The sequence below is a fragment of the Pelophylax lessonae genome (genome assembly GCF_965119305.1).
Source record: "Pelophylax lessonae genome assembly, chromosome: 6".
Taxonomy (NCBI): Eukaryota; Metazoa; Chordata; class Amphibia; order Anura; family Ranidae; genus Pelophylax; species Pelophylax lessonae.
Genome location: NC_138773.1, coordinates 124,729,053 through 124,755,348, shown reverse-complemented (window position 1 = coordinate 124,755,348; position 26,296 = coordinate 124,729,053). Strand labels below are relative to the sequence as shown.

The window sequence follows — 26,296 nt, the reverse complement described above, 5'->3', positions numbered from 1 at the left end:
GGCAGCGGGAGATTAGAGAAGTTAACAAGTGGCTGAGGAGCTGGTGTAGTAAGGAGGGTTTCGGGTTCCTGGAGAACTGGGCCGACTTCTCAGTCGGCCACCGGCTCTTTGGTAGGGACGGATTGCACCTGAATGGGGAGGGTGCAGCCGTACTGGGTGAGAGGATGGCCACAAAGTTAGAGGGGCTTTTAAACTAGGTGACGGGGGGAGGGTTCAGATGTAGAATTAGCCAGTGGAAAGCAAGATTCAGAGGGCAGAAATGGGGACATTAGCGGTAGGGTGTTCGGAGCTCCTAAACCCAGGGTGGGTATGGGGAAAAATCAAGAGAGCAGCCTAGTAACAACAAATGAGAATATATGTAACCGATCAAAATTAAGAGGTTTGTATACCAATGCCAGAAGCCTGGCCAACAAGATGAGAGAGCTGGAGCTGCTGATGTTTGAGGAGGACTTAGATTTTGTGGGGATAACTGAGACTTGGTTTGACAGCTCCCATGACTGGATGGCGACCATTCAGGGGTATTCCCTTTATCGCAGGGATAGAGAAGGTAATAAAAGGGGAGGGGTATGTCTGTATATTAAGAACAGTATACAGATAAATATGAGGGATGATATTAATAATGGAGCTATGGATGAGGCAGAATCCCTATGGGTAGAGCTTCAAAGGGAAGACACGGCGGGGAAGGTAATATTGGGCGTATGCTATAGGCCCCCCAACCAGAGGGAGGAGGGTGAGGCAAGCCTCATGTTACAGATAGGATTGGCAGCAAGGATGGGAAATGTCATTATAATGGGGGACTTTAATTATCCAGATATAGACTGGGCAGAAGGAACCGCGCACTCAGCCAAGGCTAGGCAGTTCCTAAATGTTTTGCAGGACAATTTCATGGGTCAGATGGTGAATGCACCGAGAAGAAACAATGCGGTACTTGACCTACTGATTACCAACAATACAGACCTGCTCACGGATATAGAAATACGGGACAACTTAGGAAACAGTGACCATAGGTCAATTGGTTTCAGTATTAATTACAGTAATAGGAAACACAAGGGTAATATAAGGACACTGAATTTCAAAAGAGCCAATTTCCCTAAACTGCGCTCGTTGCTAGAAAATATCAAATGGGATAGAACCCTGGGAACAAAGAACACGGAGGAAAAATGGGAGTGCTTCAAGAGCATACTTAACAAGGGGATTGGCCAGTGCATTCCAAAGGGAAATAAATTTAAAAGAGCAAAACTAAACCCTGGGTGGCTAAACTCCAACATAATAATGTATATTAGTGCTAAAGAAAAGGCCTTCAAAAAATACAAGACTGAGGGGTCATTGGCAGCATTTAAGCATTACAAAGAGTGTAATAAGAAATGTAAAGATGAAATCAGGGCGGCTAAAATAGAACACGAGAGACATATAGCGGAGGAGAGTAAAAAGAACCCCAAGAAATTCTTTAAGTATATAAACAGTAGGAAAGTGAGGCCAGAACACATTGGCCCCATAAAAGAAGATAAAGGAAATATGGCCACTGAGGACAGAGAAAAGGCGGAAGTGTTAAATAATTTCTTCTCTTCAGTCTTCACAAAAGAATCGGGGGGCTACACAAACCTTGCTTGTAAGGCCGGACTAAATAATACACCTCAGGAAGTGCCTCCATGGCTAACAGAAGATAGACTTAGAGCTAAACTAGAGAAACTTAACATAAATAAATCCCGGGACCGGATGGCTTGCACCCGAGGGTTCTTAATGAGCTCAGCCAGGTGATTGCCAGACCATTATTCTTGATCCTTTAAGGATAGTTTACAGACGGGTATGGTGCCAGCTGATTGGAAAAAAGCCAACGTGGTACCAATATTTAAAAAGGGGCCGAGATGTATCCCGGGTAACTATAGGCCGGTCAGCCTAAAATCAGTAGTCTGCAAAATTTTGGAGGGGATGTTAAGGGACCACATACAAGACGTTAGTAATGAAAACGGTATTATAAGTAGTAATCAGCATGGATTCATGAAAAATCGTTCTTGCCAAACCAATCTATTAACCTTCTACGATGAAGTGAGCAGCCACCTAGATAAGGGAAAGCCTGTGGATGTGGTGTATCTGGACTTTGCAAAGGCCTTTGACACCGTTCCCCACAAACGCTTACTGTACAAACTAAGGAAGGTAGGTATGGACCATAAGGTGAGTACCTGGATAGAGAACTGGCTCCAGGGGAGAGTCCAGAGGGTGGTGATTAATGGGGAGTACTCGGATTGGGCGGGTGTGGAAAGTGGGGTCCCCCAGAGTTCTGTCCTGGGACCAATCCTGTTTAATTTATTCATGAATGATCTAGAGGAGGGGATATCTAGTACAATCTCAGTATTTGCAGATGATACTAAACTAGGCTTGCCAATATCTTCTATGCAGGATGTGGAAACCTTGCAAGCGGACCTGAACAAAATAACGGGGTGGGAAACTACATGGCAGATGAGGTTTAATGTTGAAAAATGTAAAGTAATGCACCTGGGGGCCAGAAACTAGAAAGCAAGCTACTCACTAGGGGGGAAACCTCTGGGTGAGTCTAGGATGGAAAAGGACTTGGGGGTACTGGTAGACAACAGGCTTGGCAGTGGCATGCAATGCCAAGCCGCCGCAAGCAAAGCCAACAGAATACTGGGATGTATAAAAAAGGGGATTCACTCCAGAAATAAAGAGATTATTCTCCCACTCTACAAGACTCTGGTCCGGCCACATCTGGAGTATGCTGTCCAGTTCTGGGCACCGGTCCTCAGGAAGGATGTGCTGGAACTGGAGAAAGTCCAGAGAAGGGCAACAAAAATGATTAGGGGAATGGAGGATATCAGCTATGAGGAAAGGCTACAAGCACTGAACCTATTCTCTCTGGAGAAGAGACGATTGAGGGGGGATATGATATCAATGTACAAATACTGTACTGGCGACCCTAGCATAAGGAACAAACTATTCAGAGAAAGGAGATACAATAAGACACGCGGCCACTCACTAAAACTAGAGGAAAGGTGGTTTAACCTTAAAGTGCGTAAGGGGTTCTTCACTGTAAGAGCGGTAAGGATGTGGAATTCTCTTCCACAAGCAGTCGTATCAGCAGGAAGCATTGATAGTTTCAAAAAACTATTAGATGGGCACCTTAGAGACCACAACATACAGGGGTTTACAATGTACGGTTAAAAGCAAACACACACACACACATCATAGGTTGAACTGGATGGACTGATGTCTTTTTTCAACCTCACTAGCTATGTAACTATATGTAACTGTGTAACTCTCCCAAGAAATAAAAGCTCTCTGGCAATACACACCAAACTGAGCATGTGAAGCTTGTCGTTTTGGCCTCTAAAATATCCGTAGAGGAGTTGGGAGACACTGGAAGAAGGTGAGGATCAGAGGAGACATGATCAAACAGCCTTTTTATACAACACAGAGGATTAACCTCTTAGGTTCCACAGTAAGTAGAACAAGCATGCTTTACTGTATATACACACTGATTTTACTGTTGTGGGTTTAGTAACACTTTAAGGTGCACTCTACCAGATCTGTTAGTTTCATGTGTCTGTTGGCGTTGTTTGCGGTGTTTCCTACCCCTCACTTTTGAATGTCCGAATGTTTAAAGTACAACTAAAGGAAACATTTTATTTTATTTTTTGCTTAGTTCTGGACAGAGTGGAGATGGATCAGAATACCTGTCAGTTTTTATTGCTCTCTGTGGGGTCCCCCCAAATCCCTTTAGGTCTGGTATGTATTTTAGGGGATCCCCACACCCAAATAAAAAAAAGAAAAATAACAGGCCGTATGCCTTCAACATGGATGGGGGGGGGGGGTGCTTTGTTGATGGGGAAAAGGACCTCTTCCCCACAACCCTGGCCAGTGGTTGTGGGGGGTCTGTGGGCGGGCGGCTTATTGGAATCTGGAAGCCCCCTTTAACAAGGGGGCCCCCAGATCCTTCCCCCCTATGTGAATGAGTAGGACCTGGCATGGTATTAATTGGGGAGGGGACCCCATGCTGTTTTCTTTTTCTGAATTTTTTATTGCCGGCATTCTTTTTTTTAAATTTCAGCTGTTAGTGGCAGTCCCGACAATCCGCTATTCTAAACACAGAATTCAAATCAGTCAATTATTTTTCGACGGATCCGAATTTGAATTGTTCCGAAAATTTGGAATTTGGCTTCTGTGTCTTCTAATGGGGACACTAGTTCTGACCTAGAGGTTCCCAAGGGATTCTGTTTTGGCTATGTGACAGGAAGTAAAGGGAAATCTCCCCAACACAGATGCAAAAAAAGAAACTGACAGGGGTTATGACTCTCCCTTGCCCTATTCAAAATGGAAAAAAAGAAGTTTAGTTCTACTTTAACCCCCCTGGTGGTATTCCCGAGTGTGGCTTGGGGTTAACTTTCAGTACCAAAAGCGGTAACCCTGAGCCACACTCGGGATTACCCCAGAATCACACTCACTTTCCCTGCGATCCCTGCCGTCCTTCCCGCTGTCCTCCCTGGCATCCTCACACTCTCTCCCCACTCTGTGCAGGGCCAATTGCCGGCACTTGCCCTCCGGTTCCCTTCCCTGCGATCATTGTGACACAGGAGGGTGGAATCGGCGGCAAATTCAAAAGTGTAAATACACAAATGACATCCTACCAAGCTGTGATCCTAACGGATTACACTGTATAATGCCATTTCAGCACAGGATTGCACCTGGTGACTTTTCCAGTGCCCTGCCTGTGCTTTTCCAGTGCTTTGTGCCTGGAAAATTTTAAATGACCATGGCGTCCAAAAAGCGTTCTTTTTGCGCAAAAGCGCTTTTAGACGAACTGGAAAACAGTGACAGCGAAACTCAGTTACTTGTAGAACTGAGCGATAGCGATTCGTGGTAAAATTCTTCATCAGGTACGGAAAGTGACGACAGCGACGATTCTGATGTCTCTTTCTGGCACATAGCTTGTGGAATTTGGGAAGTATATCAAATGATTCTTCAGAATTTCAAACAGAGCTATGTGCCAGAAAGAGATCTCATCGCTGTCATCACTTTCCGTACCTGATGACGAATTTTCCCACGAATCGCTATCGCTCAGTTCTTCAAGTAACTCAGTTTCGCTGTCGCTGTTTTCCAGTTCGTCTAAAAGCGCTTTTGCGCAAAAAGAACCCTTTTTGTACGCCATGGTCGTTCTCAATTTTCCAGGCACAAAGATCTGGAAAAGCACAGGCAGGGCACTGGAAAAGTCACCAGGTGCAATCCTGTGGTGAAATGGCATGATACAGTGTAATCTGTCAGGATCACAACTTTGTATTATGTCATTTAGTGTAATTACATTTTTGAAATTGCCGCCGGTTCCACCCCTCTGCATCCCAACGCTTGCAGGTAAGGGAACCGGAAGACAGGTGCCGGCATCGGCCAAGCACACAGCGGGAGAACAGGGGGAGGACGGCGGGGGAGGACGGCGGGGGATCACAGGAGAAGGTGAGTTTTAAAATGTAAAAGAACAGATTTCCATGCAAAACAATGTACCGCTTTTAGCACAGACATCTGGACATAATCAGACTGCTAGGGAGGTTAAAGACTAAAGATCCTGTGTCCTGTGCTGTATGACTAAGACAATAGGTTTTTGACTTATCTGTAAAATCTGTTTCTTAGGATACAGTACAGAAAACAGGTCTCTCCCCTGTTTTTCTGATCTCTGTATTGTTTGCTACAAAACTTAGACTAGCTGGTATCTTCATGCTTGATCTTCAACTTGCGAAAATCATCAATGAATCCTATCCTTAAAATCCTATTTGGTACATTGATTTAATTAATAAATACCGCCTATATGTTTTTTATTATGAGATGAAAGATGGACATAAAATGTGAAAAACAGCATTTTTATTTGTTTTGCACAACCATTTTTTACCAAATGTAATCTTTTTAATCATGTATAACACATTTTTGACAACTGTAGGCTTGATACGTTTTTACAAACCTTCAACCTGCAAATGATCACCATAATTGATTATAATGTTGATCACATGTTTGGGAACCACTCTCATTGGTTTCTGATCGTTAGACTGAGACCTGTGGCCAAAAAATACAGTGCAGTCTTTGAATTAGGTGTGCTTACTAGAATACCTCCACCTTTTGATCATCTCTGCATGCTTTATGTATTGATTTGCAGCCAAGTGATTTTTGGCAGTTTTAGTTAAAAGAGAAGTATGGGTTTAAAAAACCAAAAAAAAAACATTTTATATTCATCTAGGTGCATGCATCATCAGCCTGATGTCTTTCTTCAGCTCTGCACTGAGAACTAAGCGGTCTAATCGCTCAGTTCTCTCCTCCACTCTGAGCAGAAAGCCGATGACTGTCAGTCACCGTCTCTCTGCTCTATCCCACCGATTCTGGGCTGTAGAGGGGGCGGGAACGACTGGCTCAGTCAGCCAAAGGCTCGCTGAGAGGTTGAGCCAGCTGCCGATCCAGGCATCTGCATGGATCCTGACATTAAAGTTGGAGTCTTTGCACAGCCTGGACCGGCTGAACGGAGTGCACTGCTGTGATCCATGGTGTGAATGGAGCCTTAAAGAGTATAGTTTGGCATAAAGCTACAGTTTAGGGGTAAAATGTTTTCTAGTTCACATTATTTGGACCTAGCCAAAAAAGTGTATAAATTAAAAGGAGTTTTTACAACCGTTGCCATCTGATGAGATTTTTCCTTTTACTCTCTGATCTGACTCTGGAACTAATAGTGAGAAATAGTTTTTATCCATTGAAGCAATTCTTTCCTCTGACATTTGATTAATAATTTGTTGCACAGAGAGATTATCTGGTAATGTCAGTAAAGAAATTGCTTGTTAACCACCATAAAAATCACTCCTTGTTTGAAGCCAGGAGTCAGAGTCTTATATCATGAATTTGCCTATTGTCTCAATAAAAAGTTATGAAAAAATGGCATTACATTTTTATATTGGTTAGTACTAGCCTATCACTACCCTACTTATCCTGTCACTTTTTTAATTTCTTTTTTTCTTTTTTTTTTTTATAAGGATTATGTTCAGAGGTTACAAACAACCATTAAAAGCTGAAGATATTTGGTCCCTGAGGAAATCCGACACAGCTGAAGAAATATTACAGAGGTTCTCAAAAGAGATACAGAAAGAATGGTATAAAATCAAGCTGTAAGTGCCTTTTAGATTTTAAAAACTGCTATAAACATATTATTTATTCCTATTACTGTTCTATAATAATCTAACCATTGCATTTTCACATTAACTGTTTACATATTAGATACAAATGTATGTGTTCTTAATTTTACTTTCAGACATTATGTAGTTTATTAGGAGATAATATGTCGTAATAGGAAAGGGAATTAACTTTTTTGCCAGACATTAGTCTTTAAAACTGTGAGAAGATTACTGTTCACTGTTCCCTATTCACTATGTATACTTCATGAGCCATTGCCAATTCATTATACAAGAGTTTCGATTTTTAAGTGTTTTTTTTTTTTTTTTTTTTAACGAACTGTTTTGCATCATATACCTTGGAACTCATTTTATAAAGATTAATAAATATACATAACATTTTCAGAAGAGCAACTATTTTTTATTAAAAAGGTATCTATATTTTACACAGTGTTTTGTTTTAAATACAAGGCCAGCGCATGGTGGTACATCTCCTGTAGGTAAAGCACAAAAAGTCTGAGGCTGCGCTAGATGCAAACACAGAGATTAACTGGGTGCAGAAAAATAGTGAAATTGAATTTCACATTTCTGAATTAGAAAAATTCACTAAACATAATTCCTTATGCAGTTAATATTATAATATATTCTCAATAACAGGTTGGAGGTACGCACTACATTCTCTAAGCCACAAATAAAAAAAGACACTCAGATCTTGCAAGATGACGAAACCGAAGTGTTGCTGAAAAGTCCAAGCATGCAGATGAACAATCACTCACTCCTAAAGATTATCTTCAAAACCTTTGGTCCCTACTACCTGCTGAGTGTCCTGTTAATGGTTCTGTACACTGCATTCCTCTTCATCAGTCCTGAACTAATGAGGTAATCACCACTTTCTCCTAAAAAATGGCATTTATATTGACAAGTGAATGATAAACTGAACATAAAATAGAATGGGGGTCCATAACTTGGTTACCAGACTACATTTCAATTCATTTCCCTTATTTTAGATGCTGCCCACCTCTCCCTAGTGTCAGTAATGGGGTCACATTCAGACATAAAATCCTAAAGACCTTTCTTTTTCTTTTTTTTTTTTTTTACAGTTTTTGGACTGCTTTAGATTGATATAAATAAGTGGATACATTGTTTTCTTACTTCTATCTTCATAAATGTATTATGGTAAAACACAATTACAAGAGTAGACATAGAGTCCAAATGCACGCTAACCACTTATAGGTCCTATGATCCTAACCTTACAATTTATACAAAATATGTAATAATTTTCACACGGAAGATCAGTGGTTAATACATTTAGTAGTACTAGCCAAATGATCAGCTCTAGTCCATCAGCACCAAATAAATGAAAGAATGTCAAATTATATAGAATTAGCAGAACTTTGTAAAATAACATTGTGTCCTAATATAAGGATGCTTACCTGTCCATGACTGGTCTGGATTAGTGCACAACATTATTTGTTACACTTTGCTTTTAAAATAATACTTGTGAAATATTTGTACTGTCTTTGATATCAAAATTGCTTTGCTGGCATGTAGATCCTAATGCCTTTGGTATTTTCTGAGGCCCCTGCTGCACACTTGCTTTTAGTGTATTTATTTATTTTTTGTTTTGGATAGAGGACTGGGGGATGAACAAAATCCCTTTTAGGTTTTAAGGCAATAGGAAGCTCCTTTGGAGAGATTCCTTTTTACTTCGTGTCTTGTAAAATGATTGTCTCCAGGGCAGGAAGTAATAGGAAATCTCAGCAACATAGAGACGTAAAAACTTTTTTAGGTTAAGTAGAGGAATGTCAAAACCTCTTTCAGTTTATTTAATTTTTATTTTTGTATGCTTCCCTTTAAAATGATATGCTAAGACAGTCTGTCTGGACGGTATGGTTACCTGCTGACTTGCACCATCCACAGGCAGCTTAACTCTTCAATATGGCACAGAAGTTGAATCTAACACAATTTTACTAAATGCAGTACAGAAGATTGTTTTCTTCAGTCTTTTGAATTGTAAGAAAACAGTGACTTTCCTGAGTCTTTGCGAAAAACGAAAGCCTCGTACACAGGCGTCGAAAATTGGCAGGGAATTTTCGGCCAACGTCCGATCTGCCGATTTTCGGCTTGTTAGTATGATGCTTCCGACAACCGACTCCGACTTTTTGGCCGAAAAAAATCTGGTGTGCAGACTATAAAATTTTTGTTGGCCGTCAACACAACGGCCGATTTTCGTGCAGTCAGTACAGATTTCGACAGGGAAAAATCTGATCAGCAAGTCTGGGCATGCTCAGTGAAGAAAGAACACAAAGAAAGCAACCCAACACATGACATCACTTCTGAAGTAGAATTTTGTTGGGCGAGAAAATTCGTGTGCAGTCTAGGCACATTCCAACCAACAAATCACAACTCTGGACAAAAGACGGACGATCGGACGGCCGATAATCGTTGCGTGTGTACGGGGCTTTACACTGCCGGAGGGAACATGGAAAAAGTGGGACTAGGTAGGACTAAATCAAGCAGCACTAAACAGAAAGAAGGACAGAGGAACATTCCAAAATCACATTAAAATCAAGTTTTAGTGGCCCAAAACTGCAACTGGATGTCAGTATACTACAAAACAGTAACAATTTCATACAATTACAATACAATAAAATTGTATACAATTTACAATCACAATTTATATACATGTATAAAACATAAAAAATACATATAATTAGGCTAGAGCACCTGTTAAAGGTTTTCCCTCACTTCATGTCTAGTGAAAGGATGTCCCCAAAAACAAAAAGCCCCTGAAATTAAAAATAAACAAACCATATCCTCACAGTGTGTGCTTCCCCCGCACTAGGCAATCCAAAGTGAGCCCCCCAGCACTCAGTAGGTGATTGATGGCCTCAGATGTGCATGTGAACCAATGGAATGTGTGAGTGGGGGGTGTCCTCTCCCTCCACACAGGTCTCAGATTACACTCAGCTCTGTGCTATGCAGTGTGTGACATCACATGTCCACCTCCTGGAAGCTGAGAAACACTAAATTGTGTACTTTGGAAGGCCAAGGAGGAGAGAATATTGCAGATAAACAGGTACAAACTATGTAGGAGGAATTTAGTAATCACCGTGTATCGCCCTGATTCTAGTCACTTCTGTAGGCTTATGTGGGGGCTTATTATCACTTTCATTTGTTTAACTCGCCACTTTTCTTAGGGATCACTGGTAAGGCTTTGCTATATTCACACCAACTTTATATTTGATGCACCCCAGACCAGCTAACCCGATAATGACAAGTCCACCTAGTTGTCTTACCTGGTCTAAATTACTGAAGAGATTAGTGAATTTTGAATTGCTACTGAAATCCTTAAATCAGAGGTGTAACTAGAACCTTCAGAGTCCCGGTACAAGAAACCATGATGGGCCCCCTTGACACCCCCCTTCCATCCGAGCCATGGGCTTCCAAATTTGGGAGGGTGTCCGTAGACATCCTGCCAGGACCCTGCCTCTCCCGTGCCCCTGGGGCATGCATCCAGCACACTCTGTGACTGCTGTGTCCTTTGGATGATCACAGTTCATGGTAAAGGGTCAATCACAGAAGCTCTTACCATGTGATCTGCTAATCACATGTAAACAGACTTGCCATTTATTGGTAGCCTTTTTTCTCCCACTCCGTGTCTGTCTGAGAAAAGGTGAGCCATTAAATGGTAAGAATGTCAGTGCATTGTTTACACTGATGATCAGTGCCCTGATCATCAGTGCAGCCTATCAATGCCCCCTATCAGTGCTCATCAATGCCACCTATCAGTGTCCATCAGTGCTGCCTATCAGTGCTCAATGCCCATCAGTGCCACGTATCAGTGTTCATCAATGCCCATCAGTACCACCTATCAGAGCTCATTAATGCTGCCTATCCCGTGTCCATCAGTGCTGCCTGTCAGTGCTCAATGCCCATTAGTGCCCCCTATCAGTGCCACCCATCAGTGCTCATTAATGCCCATCAGTGTAGCCTATCAGTGCTAATCAATGCTGCCTATTAGTGCAGCCTATTAGTGCTCATCATTCTTAGGTATCAGTGCCCATTAGTGCCTTCTATTATCTCTGCCTATCAGCGCCACCTATCAGTGCTCATCAATGCTGCCTGCCTCCTTAGAAGGGCTCTGAGCTGAGAGGGTCTTTTTCATATAGCTCAGAGCTGGCATTGACAGTTCCCCCTCCTTTCTCCTCCCTTGTACGGATAGGAGAGGAGACAGCTTATCTGCTCCTCCCCGCCTCTCTCCTCCTGTGTGCACTGAAGCTAATGAGCTCACACTTCCCTCGATGCGCACAGGAGGAGAGAGGCAGGGGGAGAAGGAGCAGATCGGCTGTCTCCTCTCCCTTTCATACGAGGAAGGAAGGGGAGCTGTCAATGTCAATTGCGGCTCTCAGCTATATGAGAGAGATGCTCTCAACTCAGAACCCTGCTACTAGAAACCCTGCTAGGGCCTCCCAACAGCGGTGGAACACCAGGGCCTTGTCACAAGTGCGACTGTTGGGACCCTGGTAGCTCCACCACTGCTTTGAAGTGCTTCTTTTAATCTGTTAAACTTTTTTCCATATGTTTTGGTTTCCAGTTTCAATCTGCTAAAGCTGCTAAAGCTGTCCTCCAGTATGATTTGATACTTTAAGGTTAGCCATACACACAAATAATTTTTTAGTCGGCTTGCAGCTACTATATTCTGATGGCTTGTGGCTCTGATAGGATTTTAGTCAAAGAATATTCATCAGAAGAGTGCACAACAGGCCACCCAAAAAACAATATTCCTATGGTTCATCAGGAACCAGACAAAATTTGATCAGTGCATTGCCAGCTTTGGCAGTAATCTGGTAAACTTGTTCACTTGTCTTGACATAAAGAACACTAGTCCCTATACCAGGTCTGAGCAATGTCACATGGGGAGCGCACCTAATAGATTGCAAGAATCTCCTTTCAAAAAAGCGCAGGGCCTATTGTGGCTTTCAGAGTGCTGTATAGGAATACTGGCTAATGCTTACTGTACAGTAATTGGAGTGAGTTCGGTTGTGGTGGTAGGGGGTTAGATAAGGACAGGTAAGCTTTTTAATTGTAAGGACTGGTATTTTTTTTTTTTTTTTTTAAGTGCAGGGTTATTAATAAGCATGTAGGCAGGTACAAGTTGACGGGAGAGTGCAGGACGAGAGGAACTTCCTTTCCACTTAGTCCTCTGCATAGCTCCCAACTGTCCCTGATTTTAAGGGCTGTTCCTATCTCGGAATACAGAAACAAAAAATCTATAGAAAAGTGGGATTGTATATATAAATCCAGTCAATAACTTAAACTAATGCGTTCAAAAAGAGAGAGGGAAAGATAAAATAGTAATGGAAGATTGGGGTGGTGTATAATTGGAAGCTGCATATATGCTTACATACATGCAGGTATATAGGCAAGATTTGTAGGTTAAATGTTTTAATTAGTAATTATAGGTTGTAATTACCTTAAAATAAACTTCAGATGGAATCCTAGCATTAGCGCACAGCCCAAGCCAGAAAAAATTATGAATGCCCTGTCGACTCAATATACTGTCCACCTGGATGTATAATTTGGGAGTCCCAAAACATCAAAAACTGGATTTTTGTCTTACAATAAAACCCTTTTCTCTGATGTTCATTGACTGACACAGCTCCATATCTTTTTAACCCTTGGTCTCCATAGGAGTAGGACACTAGGCGGAAAAAAGTTTGACTTCGCTCATAGGGCAGTCCCAGGGGGTATACTCCCACTTCCTGCTCTAGCTCTTCAGTTTTGTAACAAGCAGTTTCAGAAGAACATAACCCCTAGCTCATTAGAGGGGTGGGTGCTGTGTCCATCAATGAACATCAGAGAAAAGGATTTTACGGTAAGACAAAAATCCAGTTTTCTCTTTCGTTCATTGATGGACACAGATCCATATCTTCTTTGACCCTTGGGATTTCCCAAAGTAGTGTCAAAATGAGGGGTGGGAAGAACACAGCAATAAACATACTTCCCAAAGGCTAAACGTGGTCAACCAGGAAAAACAGGAGCACAACTAGGAAACAACTTGAGATCACCTGGCAAAAATGTTCAACCTCAAAGAGGACTAATTCTCTCCAGCAGCTGCCTGCAAAACCTTGCGGCCAAGGGGGGCATCAAAACATGCCAACATATCTATTCTAGAAAATTTTGTGAAAGTGTACACGGATGAACAGGTAGCCGCCTGCAAACCTGCATCACTGATGCCAGATGACAGAAGACCCAAGAGGCACTAAGCACCATTGCAGAAGGCGCCTAACAGGAAAACGGAGGATCCTGACCTTTAATATGACACGCCGTCTGCCTGATCCATTGGAAAAGGTTACAGAAGATGTGGCCAGCCCCTTACGGGAACCATTCGTAAGGACAAACAGGGAATCTGATTTGTTGGAACAACTCAGTCGCCACCAGGTATACCCTGATTGCCCGAACCACATCCAAAGAATATAAGGCAATATCTTTAGGTAGCTTAGGCTTAGAACACAAGGAAAGCAACACAATGCTTTTATTTAAATGGAAACCAAAGACGACCTTAGGAAGGAAACTGGTAGGTACGAAGCACCACTCTATCTCTGTGAACCACCAAGTAAGGTAAACAACAAGACAGCTGCCAGCTCAGACACCCTCGATGTAGAAGAGAAAAGCCATCAAGAAAGGCTACCTTCTGGGACAGTGTAAGCAGAAGAGTCTCGCGAATACTTTCCAACAGGGGTTACTGAAGAACCGACAGCACCAAGTTGAGATCCCATGAGGGTAACGGAGACCGTACTGGGCGAGCCAAGTGGCAAGCCCCCTTAACAAAGGTGCAGACCACAGAAGGCGTAGCCAAAGGACGAAGAAAACAAAGCGGCAATGGTTGAACTTGGCCCTTAAAGGTACCCGAGGCTAGTTGCTGCTCAACATCTCGTTGGAGGAAACCAACTCCGAATCACCAAAAAGCCCCTGGGGATTCACATCCGCAAAGTACGCTCCTCAAAGGCGATGGTAAATCTACCTAAATTTTGATTTACTAGCTTGCCAACTGTAACAGATCTGTGTACCAAGACCGACGAAGCCAGTCTGGAGCCACTAGGATGGCCGTAATCCCTTCTGCCTCGAGCCCACGCAGGAATCCTGGCAGAAGTTCCAGAAGAGGAAAGCTGGATTTCAGACGACACTGGCTCCAAAGGAGCCACCAGTGCATCCATGGCGTCGGCCAGAGGATCCTAAGACTGCCACAAACCCAAACACCTTCCTGTGGAAACGAGAGGCCAACAGGACCAACTCAGGAGTCTCCCACCAGAGACACCGGTGATAAAACACCTCCAGAGGAGGTGTCCAGTATATCGATCAGTAGTCTGGATGCTTCCAGAGGCCAGACCCCCTGAACAATCTGTGTCAAAACACGCCACCCCACCCGGACAGGCTGGCATCCATGGTGAGCACTGTCCAGTATAGGGGAAGGAAAATTCACCCTGTCGAAGCGACGGAGAGCGAAGTCACTGAAGTAGGGACCTTCTCTTACCCCGGCTCAACAGGATCAGATTGTCTACAGACTGTGGATCCTAACTTCACATAGCAAGGAACTCTCTTGCAGAGGTCTCATGTGGATAGATTTTGGAACTTGTCCCATGGGAGGAACATCCTGGGTGAGACCGAGAACATACCAAGATAGTCCAACTAGGTGGATGGAACCAAGACCAATAACTGGAAACCAATTTTCCAACCAAACTCCTACCCCGGACTCCTAGTCCGCACAGTAATCTCCTGGTTGTACGTTAGAACAGTCGGAGACTCTGCTCGTCAAAGAAGATCACCCAGGTACTCCAGTACCACAATCCCCCGCTGACGCAATAATGCCAACACCGTAACCAACACTTGTGAAAGCCCAAGGGGCTGAGGTGGGACCTCTTGACAATGCTCCTTGCCCACGGCAAGCGAAGGAAGTGCGAATGACCTACATATAACAGAATATGATGATAAGCCTTGTTAATAACGATAGAGGCCAGAAGATCCCTTTGAAGTAGGAGTGCCACTACCATACGAATGGACTACATGCGAAACATCTGTACCCGCACAAAACGATTCAGAACTTGAGGTCCAAAATTGGACGTACCTCACTTTCATTTCTAGGCTCTGCAAACATGTTTGAATAAAAGCCATTAAGCAAACGTTCCTAAATCTGAGACCGGAACAATTACCCCTTCTAATAGCAAGTTTTTCAGCGCCCCGAAAAGACCACGCAGGCGGTCTGGGGATAAACGCAGGTTGGAAGGAGTGAAGCACACTAGAAGAGGAGACTCGATCTTGTAGCCGGGCCGATCAACTCATGGACCCACCTATCTGAATCAGGGGGGTCCACGGGTCCAGAGAAAGCAAAAACGTCTTTCCCCACCCCAAACACGGGTGATGGCGCCCCTTCAGGCAGAAGAGGCCTTGTCCTCAGGTCTGGAAGGACCGCTCTCTGCATACCAGACCAGGTCTGCAAAGAAACCTCTGGAGGAGGTCCTTCCAGAGAGGCCCCAAACAGGCGATTCCCCATAAAGGGAAGATCACACAAGGCCTTCTAGACTGCCTGGTCTGCAAACCAGTATATTAGCCATATCATGCGCCGAAGGATCATTGCAGCCATGGACAGCCCGGAGACTACGTGAGCCGCATCCGGAGAGGCATTACAGACAAACTGCAACCCCTGGACCATAAAAGCCTGCCAGCTCCCCAAAGGCAGGTGGAGGCTGTTCCCCCTTCCAGATCTTGGTGCAAAATCTTTGCTCATTTGGGAAAGTCAGGGGACCAAATCTATGGTGAACACCAGCCCAAGGACGGAATTGGCCACAGTAAAACATGTGGCGGACCAAAGTCCCAGCTCTACTGTCAAAAGGATCTTTTAAAAACCGGAGACTCCTCCACCGGAATTATTCAGCCTGGAGACCTGAGAGTCCCCCACAGGTGAGACCCCTCAAGGGAAACCGACTATGGAAACGCTCAAGCACCGCCATATTCCGTTTAGAACAAGTTCACTGACTCGTGACAAACTTGTCATAGTAGGTAGGAAAAAACATCTGCCGCTTTTGAGGAACTGCGGCCCCTAGGAAACCGGCGCCTCTGGCGCAGTAATGGCTGCATCACAATTTTTAAAATTACCTGCACCAATACATTCAGTGCATCCACCAGCGCCTTTGCATGCGCATGTTCAGTAAAAGAGGAATCATCCTCACTGTCAGAATACCCGAAGTGCGTGGACGCAGACCCAGATAAGTTGCTATATACTAAGCTCCCCCTGAGAACATAACAAGCAGGGGAGGTCACCGACCACAGTCCTGCAAGGAGACTCCGGCTAAAGGTCCACAAAAGGACCACCTATTAGACCTGCAAAAAAAAAATAAGAGGGTCGCCCGCCACAGAGGACATAATAGGACAGAGTCCCTTTGGAGGGGGGGGGCGCCATTACGCAGACGCGCAGTCAAAATACCCTCACTCACAAAATAATAACGAGGTCCTTACTCCTGACTAGGCAGAAACAAACTGAAGAGCTAGAGCAGGAAGTGGGAGTATAACCCCTGGGACTGCCCTATGGGCTTAGTCAAACTTTTTTCCACCTAGTGTCCTACTCCTGTGGAGAGCAGCATAACCCAAGGGTCGTGGAAGATATGGAGCTGTGTCTATCAATGAATAGAAGAGAAATATGTCTAAATGAATAAAATGTCAGACATATCCCTGAGAGTTTATCTCCCATAGGAACATATTTAAGTATAATCACTTCAAATCACCAAGAAAAGGAAGTGCTCATGACCTTATAAAATCTGGTTGTATTTTCAGATGCACAGCACATCCATGTCCCAGAGATCCCCAAACAGACTATGGCCATATCCTCATTGCTTTAAATATCTGGAAGGTGAACCTCCACCCTCATCAAGAAGCCACCCCAGGTCCAGAGTCCATCAATTTGAAGTAAGGGACTCAGGAAGAGTGGGCGGGTTCCTCCCCACCTGCATCTTCTCAGGCCGAAGGAAACTCAGCCTGGGGTAATGGCGAGGGACCACACCAAACAAAAGCCTGCTTACTTCCGGTCGTGGCCGTGAACCGGAAGTGACATGGCACCGGAAGTGATGTGAGGCAGCCACGTCACATTTACCAATCATAGAAATGGAGGAGGACAGGAAGCTGGACATAGCATTGCCTCGAACCTTTGGTATTACCAAAATACCAAGCGGCTCTCACCCCAAGGGATGGAATAACATATGTGAGGCATAGAAAAGAGGCAGTGCAAACAGATGGAGGAGGTGGGGGCAAGGACCATACCTAAAAGGACCAAAACACCAAAGAGAAAAGAAACAGCATATGTTGCTCCTAAATATATATTTATATAAGATTTGACATTACTGTAGCACTATGAGAGACTGCAACAAGAGTGCCTACTGGTTCATTTTGATTCACCCGGGACCTCATCAACATCCTCGCCGGCATCCAGGACCAGATTGGGACGAGGTGGCTGGTGTTTGCCTGTGGGACGCTACAGATTCCTGTATCTGACAGGACCTGTCAGGAGAGGAGATGTGCATTGGAGCTGGCTTTTAAGACACCTGGAGTGTGTACAATGCGAGTATCCCTTTTCTATCTGGTAAGCGTACACCCCTAGCATGCTTCACTGCGGTTGATTGAGTGTCCTCTGGTGGCGGATTCATCCATTCTGTATCTACACTTTGGAGCCATTTGACTTGGACTTTACTGTTCGACCTTTTAGATTATTCTTTTATCTGCATGGACTAATTTATACCTTATGAATATTTGAATCATTGTTCATTTATGCCATTTATCAATTTTTAGCGCAGCTAACTATTCCATATTACTGTAGCACTACTCCCTTGGGAACTGCTGATTACAGGTTCCCCTGGGTTACCATTAGCAACAGCACAACAGTTCAACATTTTCCAAGTGATTTTTGGCTCCGTCAGGAAACAGTCTAGGAGCTTTGGTTTTTGTGTTTTTATTGAGAACTTGGATGGGAGAAGGGAATGAGTTGGATACTCAAACTTATATAACTTTGCACAATTAGCTGGGACAACTGAATAATGCTGAGTGCGGCTAGGCCGCTGCATCACCTTGTCAGTAGCAGTGAAGTAGTAAGAAATTAACTGTCTGAGATAAACTGTACTGTACTGTAGAACAATCTTCAGGGCGCTTCCTGGCACCCCCTTTGTTCCTATTCTTCAGGGTCAACTACACGGCACCCCCTTTACTGTTACACTTCCTGTGTGAGCTAGCTCCTGGATCCCCCTGACTTCTCTGGAGTGGTCCCCCTTCCTGGGCCAGAGCCTTTGGCAGGTCACTCAGTACTCACGGACACTGTTTTTCCCAAGAGACTCTGCCAGCAGTTCCACCATCAGCACTCTGGATCCTCTGCAGCTCAGCTCCACACCTGGTTCACTAGGCCAACCGCCTAAGACCACCTTCCTCACACTCTGCAGGAGGAGAGACAGCCGTCCACCTCCTCCTGGGACTCTGCTTCCCGCCAAAGACGCCCTGTCACATGTCCCCTCTGTATTTATGGTCAATTCCAGCATGCATTGCAGGAATGCCCTCCCTCTGGGACTGCCATGAAACATGATGTGTCACTGGCCAGGTTTCCACCACTGTCCAACAAGCTCCCTTATTGAATACATTGGGGACACTCCCTCAGACCCAGTGAATCACACCTGGAAACATGTGACAGGCAAACTAACAGATCAGGCTCCCCTGATAAGCAGAAGGAGCAAATAGATGCTTTTTCCTAGCACTTACCTAGGAGGGTGCTGCACTACAAATGAGTAACTTGGCATATGTATCCACTCACATAAGAACCTAATCTTAGACAATGACCTAGAAAGTATCCATATAAGAGAAATTAAATAACAAGGGGAAGAGAAGGGGAGTAAAAAAAGGGGGGAAAAGGGGGGGGGGGATAGGGGGAGGAAAAGGGAAAGAGGAAAACAAAAAAAAGGAGATGTATGGGGGGCTCGACAAAAAAACGAGAAGGGGATTTCAAAATAATTCTAAACCCTTTTTTAAAAAGTAGCATAACTAACAGCATCATTAAGAACTAAACCTAATGTTGACCGTAGGTTCACTATCCATTTTGCTTCTTCTTGTAGGATCTAAATATTACTTCTGGAGGTATATAAAAATTCCACTTTTCTATAGATATTTTGCTTCTGTATTCACAAATAGAGATCATACCTCCTTAAGTATCAGTTAAATTAACAGGATATCACTAGCTCACTTGTTTACATCCTATCTTGGAACAAAGTTTCTCTGTCCCTCTTTCCTCCTCATTTGTCTGTCATTTTGGTCTGATCTGTATAGTTGTATATAAAATGCACTACTTATCTATCAAAAAGGGTTTCCTAGTGGTAAACCTTTCATCCAATTTCTAAAGTGCTGCATTTGTAATTTCCAAAAGCAAATATAATGGAATTGTAGTGGTAAAAAAAAGCACTTGTGGGTTTAAATTAGGGATCGACCAATTATCGGCAACACCGATATATCCGGCCGATATGCACTTTCCCCGATATATCGGAATCGGCCCCCGAGGTTTCCGATATTGCCGATATTTAGGGAAAGTGCATGTACCTGGGTGATGCCTGCAGCTAGAGGCATCACCCCGGTACCGGTGTCCATAGCCGACGGTCGGCTGACTTGTAATGATAACCGATGAGGCTGAGAAGTCGCTCGGCTCTCATTACAAGGAGCGATTGGGGACGTCCCCTCCCGCCGCCTTCCGTGGCTCGCCCGGGTCTCCCATCCCACTGGGAGACCCGGGCATCCTACCTCCACCGCCGCCACCAAAGAGAAAACCCGGGTCTCCATGTAATGTGTACTCGGCGCCAAATTAAAATAACTGACAGCATTCAAAACAGCCAAACTTGGCGTTTTGAATGCTTTTCAGTGCCCTCCACAAGGAGTACCTTTAAAAAAAAAAATGTTTTTTACATGTCCAAAAATATCGGCCGATACCGATATCCGATGACCAAAATATCGGTATCGGCATTAAAAAAAGGATATCGGTCGATCACTAGTTTAAATAATCGTCCTTTTTTGTACAATTCTCCTTTAAGTGGGGCATGACAGGGGTGTTTCCTATGCCTACATACTTTTGCTAATAGGTGTCCCTCATTCCCACCTCAGAAAGTTGGGAGGAATGCCTCTGCATAGTCATCAAGTGTGCTGCTGTCTGATTGGATGCTGTCACCCGGGTGACCCCTCAGCCATCTTTAGTGAGGGCAGAGCTTACAAAAAGCCCTGGCTCACTGCTGTTTGCACGCATTCCGCATCTAGTTACTTGAGGGACAGGAACTTGCTTGTCAGCAAGAGTGAACCTTGCTTAGGTAAAGGTTTCAGAGGAGGCTTCCAGAGCTTTTTAAAGAACTTTTCCACTACTTTTGCTTAGTGCATCTGTTTCTCAACCTCTCCCTGAGCCAGGTGCAACCAGCCTCAGTGTATTGCTCTCTCACTGTAAGTCCTGCATACTGATGTGTGTGTTGCTGCTCATTTCTGCTGTTGTATTTGGAACAGTTTGACAGTATACTTCACATTCCCAACCACTGTGTGTGCTGTGCCTTTCCACAGAGTGCCTACCGCCTGGGTCTTCCCCCACCTTTCAGCCTACAAGCGGCATGATATCTATTTGGATCTGCCAGTCCCCAACCTCTCTTTGAGGACATTTTAATCCCTATGCTATTTTGAGTCTTCATTTCCTTCTCAGCATCTCTTCTCTGCTAGGTCTTTACCTTCAGTTTCTCCCCCTGGGACAGTATGCAATGTATTTATTATATTGCCTGGGACCATTTTAGTCCGTATAGGATCTATTAATAGCATCTGTTCAGGAGGTTTGTTCCCCTTTGACCCCTGGCTAACACCTTGCTGTCCATTGCATGCAGCTCACATAATGCGTTTTACCGTTTTTAGAGTTTACATTTGTTCTAGGTAAGGTTAGGCACCAGTTCGTCCTTGTTCTTGTCAGAAGGAGTAGCTTAGTTGTATAAAAAAAGAAAACTTCTAAACATACAGATGGCAACCCCCCCCCCATATAGAATTTGTCATGATGTATTGCAGACATTATAACATTATGGTTGTACAGGGACTGAACAAATGCATATGTTAACTTTATGACCTTGAGGTTGTGTGGAATAAAAGAATTTGGATGTAAAAGAGTAAAGGTTCAACATGACAAAGAGGTTATAAACAAAAGATCTACAATAATAACTGAAGACTTTCTAAGAAGAATGGTCTAGCTGGTATGTCAAGTTGTGAAAGATGCTAGGAATGCAGCCATTAAAAATAAACATATTTCTTGATCGTTGGGAGATACTGTACAGGAAGATATTTAGAGATGTAGGATTATGCAGCCACCTTTAGGATACTGGACACTGGAAAACAGAGTTGTTGTAAAAGATTGGCATAGACCCTGCTGCTTCTAGCATGCCGCTGTTGTTTGCTATTGTCCTCAGGCATTGGACTTTTTACATCTTTTTGGTTTGAGCAGGACTCATTTTTATCCTAGAAAGATTTGTTTTGTAGCTGTAGCTTTAAAGTGCTCACTATTGTAGCTTTCTGGATTGGCTAGAACTCTACATCGCCAGCAAATTTGTATCTAGTTCCCATGAGGAAGGCTTGTAATGTGGGTTTCAGAGTGTTGTATAGGAGTACTGGCAAATGCTTACTGTATAGTGATTGGAGAGAGTTTTGGTGGTGGTAGAGTATTATTTAAGAACAGGTAAGTTTTTTAATGTAAGAACAGGTATTTAGTTTTTTAAGTGCAGGGCTCTTTACTTTCAGGATTTCCTATGCTGTGGAGGTATAACAGAGATCTAACATTTATAAATATTATATATGTAGGCAGGTGCAGGTTGGCCTTCCTACATAGGTGGCACTGTTGCATCCCACTTACTGGGAGAGTGCAGGATGAGAAGAACATCCTTTCCACTCGGTCCTCCTCATAATCATCGGGTGGGCTGCTGTCTGATTGGACGCTGTCACCCGGGTGACCCCCTCAGCTGTCTTTAGGGAGGGCAGAGCTTACAAAAAGCCCTGGCTCACTGCTGTTGGCACACATTCAGCATCTGGTTCGGTAAGGGACCTGCTTGTCAGAGAGCGCAAATCTAGCTTAGGGAAAGGTTCCATAGAAGGGGGGACAGCATAGGGATTGTTTCAGAGCTTTTTGAGCAACTTTTCCGCTACTTGTGCTTACTGCATCTGCCTCTCAGCCATTTCCTGTGCCAGGTGCCACCAGCCTCGGTGTGTCTCTCTGTCTCTAAATACTGCTGTTTGTGTTGCTGCTTATTTCTTACTGTAGGAAAGACTCTGCTGTTGTATCTAGAACAGTTTGACAATATACTTCATATTCTCAACCACTGTGTGAGCTGTGCCTTCCCTCTGGGTGCCTACTGCCTGGGCCTTCCACCACCTTTCAGCCTACAAGCGGGATGATATCTATTTGGATCTGCCAGTCCCCAACCTCTTTTTGAGGACATTTTAATCCATATGCTATTTTGAGTATTAATTTCCTTCTCAGCATCTCTTCTCTGCTAGGTCTCTACCTCAGTTTCTTCCCCTGTGACATTATGTAATATACACTCATCAAAAAAATTAAAGGGACGCTTTTTAATCAGAGCATAGCATCAAGTCAAGTAAACTCCTGGGATATTGATCTGTTCAGTTAAGTAGCAGATGGGGCTAGTAATCAGTTTCAGCTGCTTTGGTTTTAATGAAATTAACAACAGGTGCACTAGATGGGCAAAAGTGACACACCCTCCAAAACAGGAATGGTTTTACAGGTGGAGGCCACTGACATTTTTTCCCCTACTCATCTTTTCTGACTGTTTTTCACTAGTTTTGCATTTGGCTGGGGTCAGTGTTACTACTGGTTGCATGAAACGATACCTGGACCCTATAGAGGTAGGGGGCAGTCCAAATCCTCCAGGATGGCACATCAATACGTGCCATTGCCAGAAAATTTGTTGTGTCTCCCAGCACATTTTCAAGAGCATGGAGGAGATTCCAGGAGACAGGCAGTTACTCTAGGAGAGCTGGACAGAGTCGTAGAAGGTCCTTAACCCATCAGCGGGACTGGTATCTGCTCCATTGTGCAAGGAGGCCACTTGCGTGTATGTTTCTGACCAAACAATCAGAAACAAACTTCATGAGCGTGGCCTGAGGGCCCAGCGTCCTCTAGTTGGACCCTGTGCTTACTGCCCGGCACCATGGAGCTTGATTGGCATTTGACATTATACACCAGAATTGGCAGGTCCGCCACTGGCGTCATGTGCTTTTCACAGATGAGAACAGGTTCACCCTGAGCACATGTGACAGACAGGTAAGGGACTGGAGAAGCCATGGAAAATGTTATGTTGCATGTAACATCGTTCAGCATGACTAGTTTGGTGGTGGGTCAGTGATGGTCTGGGGAGGCATATCCATGGAGGGATGCACAGACCTCTACAGGCAAGACAATGGCACCCTGACTGCCATTAGGTATCAGGATGAAATCCTAGGACCCATTGTCAGACCCTAGGCTGGTGCAGTGGGTCCTGGGTACCTCCTGGTGAACGACAATGCTCGGCCTCATGTGGCGAGATTATGCAGCCAGTTCCTGGAGGATGGAGGAACTGATACCATTGAATGCCACCACCCTCGCCTAAACTAAACCCAACAGAACACCTCTGGGACATTATGTTTCGCTCCATCCAACACCACCAGGTTGCACCTCAGTCTGTTCAGGAGCTCAGTGATGCCTTGGTCCAGATCTGGGAGGAAATACCCCAAAACACCATCTGTTGTCTCATTAGAGCATGCCCCGACATTGTCAGGCATGCATGCAAGCACGTGGGGGCCATACAAACTACTGAGTATTATTTTGAGTTGCTGCAATGAAAATTCAGCAAAATGCACTAGCCTGCCATATATTTTTTTCTACTTTGATTTTTGCTATGTCTTTAAATTCTGTAGGTTGATCATTTTAATTTCCATTAAACAATATGGCATCCTTTCATTCCTAACCTATTACCCAGTCTATATCAGTAAATATATCCAGCATGAGATTTCTCCCCATTGAGATCTGATGTGTTTTTAAAGTGTTCCTTTAATTTTTTTGAGCAGTGTATTTATTATATTGCCTGGGACCCTTTTAGTCAGCATAGGAACTATTCATAGTCAGTATAGTAGCTATTCAGGAGGTTTGTTGCCCCTTGACCCCTGGCTAACACCTTGCTGCTCAATGCATGCAACTCACTAAAGAATTCACCATTCTTAGAATTCACATTTGTTCTAGGTATCGTGAAAGATAAGACCAATTCATGCTTGCGCTTGTCAGAAGGAGTAGCTCATTTGTAAAAATAAAAAACACATTAGATGTGTGTAGCTGGCTTTTAAACATACAGATCAGTGTTGCCAACCGTCCGTAGATTTACGGACAGCCCGTTAAAACAGGGCACTTTTCTCCTGCCCGTAAATGCCCGTAGCAGTGCCCGTAAATCTAAGGCGGCGGCGGCACTGTCAGAACTGCGCATGTGCGGCGCGCAGTTCCGGAGATCCCCGTCGGACGAGTGCCACGGCCGGCCTCTGCCTCCACCCCCCGACGCCGCCTCCGCCCTCGACCCGGAGTTAATTACATCGGACGAGTCACTCTGCCACCCACGGCCCGCCTCTGCCTCCACCCCCGACACCGCCTCCGCCCCCGAGAGTTATTTACATCGGACGACGAGTGCCACCCACGGCCCGCCTCTGCCTCCGCCTCTCCTCATTTAAGTTTTCCCGCCTGTGTCCCTGGCCCTGCGTGAGGAAGCCGGCCCGGGAGTCGGGACTGGAGGAGGAGTACGAGACTACGGGGGGCGTGAGCTATGGAGGGGGGTCACCGTCACCACACCGTCACCTACCTATCCATGCTGCTGGGCACCATGCTGGCCACTGACCGACCGTCCGATCAGCCGCAAGGTAAGTCAGACTCAGACTGAGCCGGCTCCTCTCATCTGGATGGAAGGGTGAGGGGGGGGGCACACACTGGCCCTGGCATCACGAGAAGTTGGAGAAGATGTTTCATGTGTAACTTGTACTGCCTTGCAATGATATGAGGGGAGCTACTTACCTACCCGTGTAATATCAGGGGAGCTACCTACCGGGTAGGTAAGTAGCTCCCCTGATATCACACAGGTAGGTAGGTAGAAGGATGGGTATGTCCTTCATGTCCGCAGTGTCTGCCCACCTTCTGTACCATGTCCGCAGTGTCTGCCCACCCCCTTCACCTTGTCCGCAGTGTCTGCCCACCCCCTTCACCATGTCCGCAGTGTCTGCCCACCTTCTGTAACATGTCCGCAGTGTCTGCCCACCTTCTGTACCATGTCCGCAGTGTCTGCCCACCTTCTGTAACATGTCCGCAGTGTCTGCCCACCCCCTTCACCTTGTCCGCAGTGTCTGCCCACCCCCTTTACCATGTCCGCAGTGTCTGCCCACCTTCTGTACCATGTCCGCAGTGTCTGCCCACCCCCTTCACCATGTCCGCAGTGTCTGCCCACCTTCTGTAACATGTCCGCAGTGTCTGCCCACCCCCTTCACCATGTCCGCAGTGTCTGCCCACCCCCTTTACCATGTCCGCAGTGTCTGCCCACCTTCTGTACCATGTCCGCAGTGTCTGCCCACCTTCTGTAACATGTCCGCAGTGTCTGCCCACCCCCTTCACCATGTCCGCAGTGTCTGCCCACCTTCTGTAACATGTCCGCAGTGTCTGCCCACCCCCTTCACCTTGTCCGCAGTGTCTGCCCACCCCCTTTACCATGTCCGCAGTGTCTGCCCACCCCCTTTACCATGTCCGCAGTGTCTGCCCACCTTCTGTAACATGTCCGCAGTGTCTGCCCACCTTCTGTACCATGTCCGCAGTGTCTGCCCACCTTCTGTAACATGTCCGCAGTGTCTGCCCACCTTCTGTAACATGTCCGCAGTGTCTGCCCACCTTCTGTAACATGTCCGCAGTGTCTGCCCACCCCCTTCACCATGTCCGCAGTGTCTGCCCACCTTCTGTACCATGTCCGCAGTGTCTGCCCACCTTCTGTAACATGTCCGCAGTGTCTGCCCACCCCCTTCACCATGTCCGCAGTGTCTGCCCACCT

At 45.0% G+C, this 26,296-nt stretch overlaps 1 protein-coding gene across 1 annotated transcript in view; it reads left to right on the top strand.

Annotated features, from left to right (window-relative positions):
• The window catches only part of LOC309557354 (multidrug resistance-associated protein 1-like), a 330,716-nt gene that overhangs the window by 95,826 nt on the left and 208,594 nt on the right, over positions 1-26,296 (top strand). Inside the window, exons 8-9 of the mRNA XM_082260034.1 lie at positions 7,014-7,145; positions 7,806-8,027. Of these exons, the coding sequence (XP_082116160.1) occupies positions 7,014-7,145; positions 7,806-8,027 (354 nt within the window). The remainder of the gene's footprint in view (positions 1-7,013; positions 7,146-7,805; positions 8,028-26,296) is intronic.